At 52.5% G+C, this 9,220-nt stretch overlaps 2 protein-coding genes across 3 annotated transcripts; both read right to left on the bottom strand.

The window, feature by feature from the left end:
• Window positions 1-670: 670 nt before the first annotated feature.
• Window positions 671-4,099, bottom strand: LOC309359249 (uncharacterized protein). Its single transcript, XM_081892709.1, has 2 exons — window positions 3,718-4,099; window positions 671-1,781 (listed from the first exon to the last, which is right to left on the bottom strand). The coding sequence occupies exons 1-2, from the start codon at window positions 4,000-4,002 to the stop codon at window positions 687-689; spliced, it is 1,380 nt and encodes a 459-aa protein (XP_081748835.1). The 5' UTR covers window positions 4,003-4,099; the 3' UTR covers window positions 671-686.
• Window positions 4,100-5,897: 1,798 nt separating this feature from the next.
• Window positions 5,898-8,773, bottom strand: LOC309359391 (uncharacterized protein). 2 transcript variants are annotated; one of them, XM_081892949.1, is made up of 2 exons: window positions 8,450-8,773; window positions 5,898-6,271 (listed from the first exon to the last, which is right to left on the bottom strand). In XM_081892949.1, exons 1-2 carry the CDS (start codon window positions 8,723-8,725, stop codon window positions 5,921-5,923), a joined length of 627 nt encoding a protein of 208 aa, XP_081749075.1. In that variant the 5' UTR covers window positions 8,726-8,773; the 3' UTR covers window positions 5,898-5,920. The 2 variants fall into 2 exon arrangements, with proteins under 2 accessions (XP_081749075.1, XP_081749076.1); XM_081892950.1 differs by having other exon boundaries at window positions 5,898-6,268; window positions 8,450-8,772.
• Window positions 8,774-9,220: the final 447 nt, after the last annotated feature.

Genomic DNA, 9,220 nt, shown 5'->3' with positions numbered 1-9,220 from the left:
CTCCTGACAGCCAGGTTAGCCTGAGAATAACAGGCCTAAGGTTTTGAACCACAGTACAAGCTCCCTCCAATCCTAGCATCGTACAGCTGTGCTGCCTGGGACATGCTGGGAGTTGTAGTCCAAACATATGGAGGGCACCAGGCATGGGCATAGCAGTGGGACAGCTGCCCCCCACTAAATCAAGTAATAAATAAAAATACTCAACTAACTGACCAATTGCATCACAGATAGCTCAGTTCTACCTCCCCCATCCCCAACATAAAGCATGTTCCTCCCCTAAAATAAATCCTGGCTACACCCATAGCACCAGTTTGGGGGAAGTTCGGCCTGTTGGACTTAGAAGAGGGAGACCTGCGTTCAAAACTCTGCTCAGTCACAAAGCTCACTGGGTATACTTGGGGCAGCCTAGCCTACCTCCCAGGGTTGCTTTGAGATTAACAGGGTGGTCCCTGCTATTCCTGCAAGGGGTTGGAATAGAGGACCCTTTGGGTCTCTTTCAACTCTGCAATTCCATGAGGGTTATGTAGGCCCTTCGGAGCTCCTGGGATGAAGAACTGTTTTAAAATCAAGGAATCTCCCGGGGATATATGCAGGAGGGTGGTGGCAAAGGAAGCCGTTTCTACCAATGACTCCTCCTGCCTCACAACACACACACCGACCTGCCACCCTCTCTCTTTCTCTGCACTTTATTTGCGTCCTCTGCTCGCTTTCCTCTTGCGCCCCCGACCCCTGGTGGCTCCTCTGTCTTGGGGGACTTCACAGATGATGAGGTGCATCAAGGTCTCCTTGTCCTCAGTCTGGTCGAGGCCCAGCACCTCCTCAGCCGTGGGTTTCGGCACCTCCTCAGCTGGGGCACTCGGAGTATCGTTGGCCAAGGGGGCCGGCGTCTCCTCAGCCGTGGGGGTTGGCGTGGGGGTCCGGTGGAGGCGTAGGGCGCTCAGAAGCCTTTCCAGCTCCTGCTCCATGAAGTTCCACAGAGTGCCACCGCTTTGCTCTTCGGGCCTGGAGGACTGGTCTTCCTGCTGAGGTGGAAGGGATGGGGTCCCAACCGTTTCATTTATGTTCAGCTGCGTTGGGGCTCTTTTTAGCTTGTTTATGTTATTCTGGGTTGGGGTCCTAGTCACCTCGTTCTGAGAGGGGGTCCAAATTGCTTCCTTCATGTTCATCTGGGATGGGGCCCTTTTCAACTCGTTCATGTTCCTCTGGGAGGGGGTCCAAACTGCTTCATTTGCTTTCATCTGGGAGGAAGTCCAAATCACCTTGTTCGTGTTCATCTGGGATGGGGTCCAAATGGCCTCATTCGTGTTCATCTGGGAGGGGGCCCTGTTCACCTCGTTCATGTTCCTCTGAGAGGGGGTCCAAATTGCCTCGTTCACGTTCCTCTGGGAGGGGTTCCCAATCATTTCATCCACCTGGGATTGGGCCCTCATCCCCTCAGTCATGTTCATCTGGGCTGGAACCCTATTTGCCTCATTCATCTGGAACAGGGTCCGTACCCCATCGTTTGTGTTCATCTGTGACAGGGTGCTAACTGCCTCGCTTGCGTTCATCTGGGATGGGGCCCGAACCCCCTGGTTTAAGTTCAGTTGGGACGGCGTCCGACTTCCTATGCTTGTGTCCAACTGGGACTTTGTCCGAAACTCCTCCTTTGAGACTTGTCGCTTCAGCCAAGGCTGGTCCTCCTCGTTTGTGACTTGGCTCTTCAGCCCAGGCAGGGTCGCAAAGCTGACGGACCTTTCACGGTTCATCCCTGGGCTCAGTGTCAGTTTGTCTTGGTGGCCCTGTCCAAAGCAGAAAAGAGGTCACATTTCAGGGCCTTGCAAGGTCAGGCCCCTCTGGTTTCCATTCCTAGCCCCTGACTCCTATCTTGCCTGCAAATATGACAAGATCAGTGCAGCCTTGATGGTAAAAGCCTCCCTCCTCAGGACCCCCTCTTCAACAAAAGTATTCCTAACTACCCATCCTTTCCCCACCTCCCTTGTTCATCCAAGACACAGGATTCTCTCTGCTTAACCGATCCCTCTGCCTGACCCAAATTCAAAACCAGAAATGGCACTATTGAGAAGATAGTAGGAGGACCTTTTAACCTACAAAGATACTCAACTATTTATTTTAAGGCAGCCATATTTGGACACTTTCAAAGGGAGGTGCCACCAAATAATGGCCAAATTACAATTAAAACATTCTCTCCTGAATTGCCGCTATCTGCAGTCGCTTCATTTAATTTCCCTCTGACCTCAGGGCAACTTACAACCCCACCCAATCCTAATGCACAGGCCCAGCTCAGCCATGAGGCAGAGTGAGACTGCTGCCTCAGGCGGTACATACTGAGGGGCAGAAAATGGGCAGAGCTGTGTATGCCTGTTCTGAACCCACTAAGCAAGGCCACACCACACGTTAAAAGCACCGTGTTACCACTTTAAATAGTGGTAACAAAGAATCATGGGAACTGTAGTTTGTGAGGTGTGCTGAGAGTTGTTAGGAGGCCCCCGGTTCTCCTCACGGAGCTACAGTTCCCATAATGATTTTAACAACCATACCCTCTTCACAGGGAACTCTGGGAATTGTAGCTGCTCTGAGAGGGGAATAGGGGTCTCCTAGCAACTCTCAGCACCTTTATAAACTACAGCTCCCAGAATGCTACGGGGGAAGCTGGGACTGTTAAAGTGATAGCTCTTTATATGTCAGGTGTGAACGTGGCCATGGTCTCCTGCCCTCTGGTGCAGTGGAGGAACCAACGTTCGATGGCCAGCCTGGTCAGCTTTTGTTCCTGGAAGAGGGTGGCGGCAGCCATCTTGTCCTTGGACTCAGGCGGCATCATTTATTGGGCTGGCCCTGTCTTTAGACACACCTGCCAATGGTCATTATACCATTTGTATCTGATCCAATGGGATATCGTAGAAGACGGTCAGAAAGGGACACTCAAAACTGTCAAGGCGGTGGAGCAATTCCCCTACCAGGAAAGGCTACAACATTTGGGTCTTTTGAATTTAGAGAAAAGGAGAGAGAGAGGGAGGAGGATGAGATGGCAGAGGTGTGTAAAAATATGCCTGGTGTAAGGTGATAAGGAGAAAGTTTTTATTCCGCCCTCATAATCCTTGTACTCAGGGCCGCCCAGTGAAGCTGAATGTTGGAATATTCAGGGCAGACGAAACAAAGTCCTTCTTCACATAGTGGATAGACTTGGGAACTCACTGCCACAAGATGCAGCGATGGCCACCTTCAAAGAGGATTGGGCAAGTTCATTGAGGAGAAGGCTGTGTGGAACCGCCACTGTCAGAGTCAGTATGAATAATACCAGATGCTGGGAATGGCAGGCGGGGAGAGTGCCCTTGCATTTGGGTCCTGCTTTTGGGTTTGCAGTGGGGCATCTGGTTGGCCACTGTGAGAACAGGATGCTGGACCAGTTGGTCCCCCTTGGGCCTGATCCAGCGGAAGGACTCGGCTTAGGTTGTTATGGAACCTCCAGGCATAGCGACAGTCTATCTGGATTCCTAGGATACATGGGGAATTTGGCCACTGTGAGAACTGGGTGCTGGACTGCACAGGCCCCTCGCTTTGGCCTGAGCTACCTACGGGCTGTTCTTGTGTCCAGCAACCTCTGGAGGTCCGCAGAAGTGACCACCTGGCCTCCTGCAACAGAAGGGGCTCCCTTCCGCTTCCTTCTCGCACTGGCAACCTGCCTCCTTCCTGCCCCACCAGCTCCCCGAGGCTCACCATGGCTGCGGGCATCTCTTCACCTGCAGAGGGGATCTGTGGCAACTCCTGGCCTCCCCTTTGGCCCATGTTGTAGGTGACAATGAGGATGCACCAGGCCAGGCCGCAGCCGCTGCCCAGGAGGATGGTCAGGGCCACAAAGTAGCCCTGCCACTCGTAGGTGTCGGCTCGTGGCTTGCGGTAGCGGTAGTGATGTCCGCAGGCGCTCTGGACAGCAGCGGCCCCTGCGATCATGAAGACCACGGCCAGGAAGGACCACGCCAGGGAGGAGCTTTTGACAGCCATGGCCAAGAGCTTGGGGAAGCCAGAAAGTGGGGCGGGCAGGGAGGCACTGGCCTTGCCTGGTGTTTCATGCAAGCCAGAGGCCTCTCTGGCCCAGCCTCCCTCCTGCCCAGAGTCACACAGCTGCCCTCCTTTGTGTCATCATCGCCATCCCTGCCTTGGGCTGGAGGAAAGCTGGACTCCTCTTGATTTGATATCTGTTATTGATCAATCTGCAGTAGATGTACCACCCTGCTTGCTAACAAGGCAAGACCTTGCTGGTTATTCAATCTGCCAATAGATGGAGACTCCAGTCCTTGCTGAGGTGATCTGAACAAGTCTCCGCACAAATCAGACCAAACAGCATCAGACCCTATTTTCCAGGGACAGTCCCAGATTTACAGGAGCCATTCCAGTTTCTGATCTGATCCTGGAATGTCCTGCTTTGATTTAGTATGTCTCTATTTTCACTGGATAAATGTTGGAGGGTATGGAGTTATATAACTCCCGACACATACACCCTGAGCCAAGGAGATAAATACCGTATTTTTCGTTCTATAAGATGCACCAGACCACAAGTTTTTGGAGGAGGAAAACAAGAAAACAAATATTCTGAATCTCAGAAGCCAGAACAGCAAGAGGGATCGCTGCACAGTGAAAGCAGCAATCCCTCTTGCTGTTCTGGCTTCTGGGATAGCTGCGCAGCCTGCATTCGCTCCATAAGATGCACACACATTTCCCCTTACTTTTTAGGAGGGAAAAAGTGAGTCTTATAGAGCAAAAAATACAGTACGTAACTATGCTGCCTGTAGAAGACATCTGAAAGCAGCCCAGCATAGGGAAGTTTTTTGAATGTGTAATGTTTTATTATTGTTCTTATAAATGTTGGAAGCTGCCCACAGTGGCTGAGGCAACCCAGTTTCATGGGTGGGGGTATAAATAAAATATTATAGTAATAATAATAATAAAAATGGAATAGGAAGCCCCTATTTTCATTGGAGAAATGTTGGAGGATATGCAGTATTGTGACTAAGATCCGGGGACTGGGTTCAAATGTCTCCTCTCTCCATGTTTTATTCCCAATACTGCAATGATAGGCTTGGCTCCTTTGGTGCAGAAGCCAATAATAAAGCTCTTTGGAGAAAATCATGGGATAGAAATGCAATAAATAACATTTGAGTCCTCTTGGCTCCCCTTAGTCTCTGTAGCTAAGCATGACTGCCCATCTTTACTCAAGCTCTGACCTCATAGCACTTTCTCTTTAGCCACATGAAGTCCCACAGCACATCCATGTGCACCCCCTCTGCACCCATATGTTTCCATGTATACCCCCAAGTAACCCATGTATGCCCATACAAATAGGTAGGGGGAAAAGGTAAAGGACTCCTGGACGGTTAAAGTGACTATGGGGTTGCAATGCTTATCTCACTTTCAGGCCGAGGGAGCCAGCGTTTGTCCACAGACAGCTTTCTGGGTCATGTGGCCAGCAGGACTAAACCACTTCTGGCACAACGGGACACCGTGTCGGAAACCAGAGCACACAGAAACGCTGTTTACCTTCCTACCGCAGCGGTACCTTTTTATCTACTTGCACTTTCAGACTGTTAGGTTGGCAGGAGCTGGGACAGAGCAATGGGAGCTCACTCCATCATGGGGATTCAAACCGCCGACCCTCCGATCAGCAAGCCCAAGAGGCTCAGTGGTTTAGACCACAGCGCCACCCATGTCCCCCATACAAATATGTATACTCACATGCACCCACGTGCACTCATGTATACCCATGTACACGCCCGTGTGCAAGCCATGCACTCATATGCACTCAGGTATACCAGTGTGTACCCCCAGGTACTTCCACATAACCCATGTATACCAATATACACCCATGTGCACCCATGTTCCAAGCCAGGCCAACTCAGCTCTCATGTATGTCTTTTTTATATAATTAATATGAAAGTTGCATCTTCCGCCTGCGTCTTCTCTGCTGCGGCCGCCCGGCCCCCTCGGTGTCTGAGATCTCGTAGACAGTGATGCGCAGCTTGTCTTGGCCCCGCTCCGTGTTCTGGGGGCACCTCTCCTCCACCACGATGTCTCCGAGGGCGTTCCGCCGGTTCCTCACCTCGGAGAGGAAGCCTTCCAGTTCTTGCTCCATGCAGGCCAGCTGCCGGGCGTAGGCTTGCTGGGCCTGGCTGCAGACCGGCTTGCGAGACGTGCCCCTGGTTCGGGTGCAGGCCAGCTCCTGAGATGCAGCGAGGTGGTTCTCTTCTCCTTCCCCACAAGCTGCCTGGCCGCCCTGCTTGGGGAAGAGGAGAGGCAACAGACCACTCAGAACAAACACTTGTCCCCAGGGGATTCTTTGATTGTGATTTCTGCATAGCAAGGGGGTCAGGCTGGATGACCCTTGGCAGTCCCTTCCAACTCTACAGTTCTATCATTCTGAGGATAGGGTGGCCAAACACACAGGAGAAGGGTGGGCAGCCTGAAGCCAGCCATGGTGGCCAGTTGCCAACCTCAGCCCAATTCATGCAACCCTCGTTTTGGGGAGAGGTAAAATGGGGGGAAGTGGAAGAGAAGGAAAGGACCCCACTCACTTTTGACGGTGGCCCCACCTGCCACAAGCATGCGGGCCCCTATAGAAGGCCCCTGAGAAATGTACCATCAATGGATAAAGGCTCCAAGCCTGGCTGAGAGGCAGATCTTGCCAGCCTTCCCTAAATCTCCAGGTACGAGGGATCCAGCAAACCCTCAGACGGCTTTTGGCATAGTCTCTCCACCCCGGGCTCCTGAGTAAGCGCAATAAGTCCTGGGATAAGAGGGCAGGTCCTCTTGTTATGGCTAAGAATAACTGGTCAAAGAGCAGGAATCTTGGGAGGAACAAGAGGGCAGTTCTTGCAAAAAAAGGAGGAAGTGAACAGTGGGATCCCCCTATCCCAGGGTGGAATCTGTGCTGTTTAAATCATTTATAAATGTTCCGAATTTTGGGATGTGCGTTTTATTTAGGGTGCACCTTCGCTTGTAAAAATGCCCGCTTTTGGAGAGGAGAAACAATGTACAAAAACCACATGTTTCTGAATGAATACAGGTGGGATAGACATATTCTGCTAAGTATGATAAGGTTGGAGGAGATGAAATAACTTTTGACACATTTAATACTTCATATGCAATTTTAAAGGTCAACACTTAAAATCGGGCCCCAAAATCCACCCGCAAATGAGAGAGAGCATTGCAGTAGCCTATTCCAGAGATCACCAATGCATGAGCAGCAGAGGCTAGGGCTTCCTTCTAAAGTAGTCGATTCCCACTGATTCCTGCCGTTGTGGTGTCACAGTTAGAGTGTCGGTCTAGGACTTGGGAGAATGGGGTTAAAATTCCCACTCAGCCATGGAGTTCACTGGGTGTGACCTCGGGGGCCAGCCACTGCCTCTCAGCCTCACCTACCTCTCAGGACTGTTGTGGGGATAAGATGGGGAGGAGGAGAAGTACGTTTGCCACCTTGAGCTCCTTGGAGGAAAGATGGAAGATAAATGGAGCAGATGGATGGGAAGGTCAGTGTCAAAGACTGGCTAGATGAGGAGTGATGGAAGCCAGCCTGAGCCGTCTTTCCCATAGGGCTTAGTGGTGCGTCGTGCCAGGGCGCCAGCCTCTCAGGCGCACCCCAGCAAGTGGGGGAGCTGCATGGCTTTGCCGGTGGCCTCCTCTTTCCCTGCATGCCCGCCAGCGGCGCCCCACCAACCATAAGGCTAGCAGGCGCAGCTTCCCTCCCAAGCCTCTGCAGGGATCGCTCTCCTGCAGTGGCATGGGGAAGAGTTGCTCCCCACCTAGATGGCTGGCAGTGCACAGCTATGGCCACCCCAACACTATCCATGGTAACTTGGGGGTGCTGGGCGGATATTTGCACCCCAACACCGTACCTGATAAAGACTGCCCTGAAGCCACCTGACCAAGGTGGAAGCCCACCTGAGCCACCTTTCCCCCAGGGAGAGAATGTGGATCCAGGCTCCTGGGAAACCAGCCACACCTCAGAGGAGGGGAAAAGGTGGGATGTGCTAGACGCTGGGAGCTTGGAAGGAGGGCAGGTGCCCCAGCCAACAGGAATCAGATTGCCATCTCCACCGCAGAAACACCCTGACAGCTTTTCTGCTGGCAGCCTGCAAGCCCCACAAACTCCCAGATCAAGGCGTCTACTGTGTGTCACCAAGCAGAAACAGAGAGGGTCCTTTGAGTCTCGCCGTAGACAGAGGAAGAGGCCTGACACAGAAGGTTAGAGAGTGAAGCAGGGAGTTGCAAGCCAGTCCAGACAACTGCTAAGACAGGAGTAACCCATAGAAGTCTCTGCATGTTCTCTGTTCCGCTTCCTTAATAAAGAAAGTTAACTGGTGTTTCCCAGTCTTTCTCTGTTCTGCAAACAACCTGTTCTCCCTGCCGGTTCCCTCCGACAGTAGGTACACAGGAAGACAGGTAGATGTTCCCTCACCTTCCAACGCAGGTCGCAGTCCCCCTCTAGCCCCTGGCTGCACCGGTCCTTGCTGGCACATAGGCAATGGATTGCATAAAAAACAAAAAGCCACGTGGCACAAACACTGCTGAGCAGAGCAATTGTGCCAAGCCAGCTGCCGCCAGTCTCTGAGCTGCTCTCTCGATATCGTACTTGTGTTTCGCAGGGACCCTCGGGACCAGCCCCCTTTGTCCCTCCCAGCAGCACCAGCGCCCAGACTAGGGTCAAGGGCAGCAGCTCCCTTGGGGAAGCCATGGCGCTGGTCAGGTGGCTTGTGACTCTGAGGCCAAGTGGAGGCGTTCTGGAATTTCATTGCCCGCCACACAGCCCCCCATTGTGAGTTCACTAGTCCAGGGTTCTCCTGAACTCCCACTGTCTCCTAGGGTAGCCCGCCCACCCATGCAGAGCCACTGGAGAGCTCAGGCTGGCCGCTGGAGCAGAATCTAAGGCCCCTAAGGCCAGAGTTGAATGAGCTGGGAGCAGCTCCCCAGTGCCGAGGAGGAGAAGGCGTTCGGCACATGTCCAGAAGCACTGTTTCTTAACAGAGGCATGTCACGGACTCGTTGGATGCAGAGGAATGGTGGGAGCAACCAGCTTGGGGAACCACCAAGGGAAGGATACCCTGAGCCTGGGGAGTGGTGGTGGGACTGTTAGGATATAGTTCCGTTCCACCTTAAAAGGAACAGGCATGACTGCTGTGTGTCACATGCCTGTTTACTTCCAGCACAGGCTTGCTGGGAACTTCCGTTT

This window comes from Podarcis melisellensis, assembly GCF_964234715.1.
Source record: "Podarcis melisellensis genome assembly, chromosome: 16".
In the NCBI taxonomy this organism is placed as follows: domain Eukaryota; kingdom Metazoa; phylum Chordata; class Lepidosauria; order Squamata; family Lacertidae; genus Podarcis; species Podarcis melisellensis.
The sequence above is the reverse complement of the archived record's forward strand: the minus strand, read 5'-3'. Positions and strand labels throughout refer to the sequence as shown.

What these genes read in the sequence shown, in the direction of transcription:
- LOC309359249 (XM_081892709.1), bottom strand. Translation starts at nt 4,002, where the DNA reads ATGGCTGTCAAAAGCTCCTCCCTGGCGTGGTCCTTCCTGGCCGTGGTC. An exon ending in AAGAGATGCCCGCAGCCATG is followed by an intron (nt 1,782 to 3,717) that starts GTGAGCCTCGGG and finishes TGCTTTGGACAG; the next exon opens with GGCCACCAAGACAAACTGAC.
- LOC309359391 (XM_081892949.1), bottom strand. Translation starts at nt 8,725, where the DNA reads ATGGCTTCCCCAAGGGAGCTGCTGCCCTTGACCCTAGTCTGGGCGCTG. An exon ending in ACTGCGACCTGCGTTGGAAG is followed by an intron (nt 6,272 to 8,449) that starts GTGAGGGAACAT and finishes CTCTTCCCCAAG; the next exon opens with CAGGGCGGCCAGGCAGCTTG.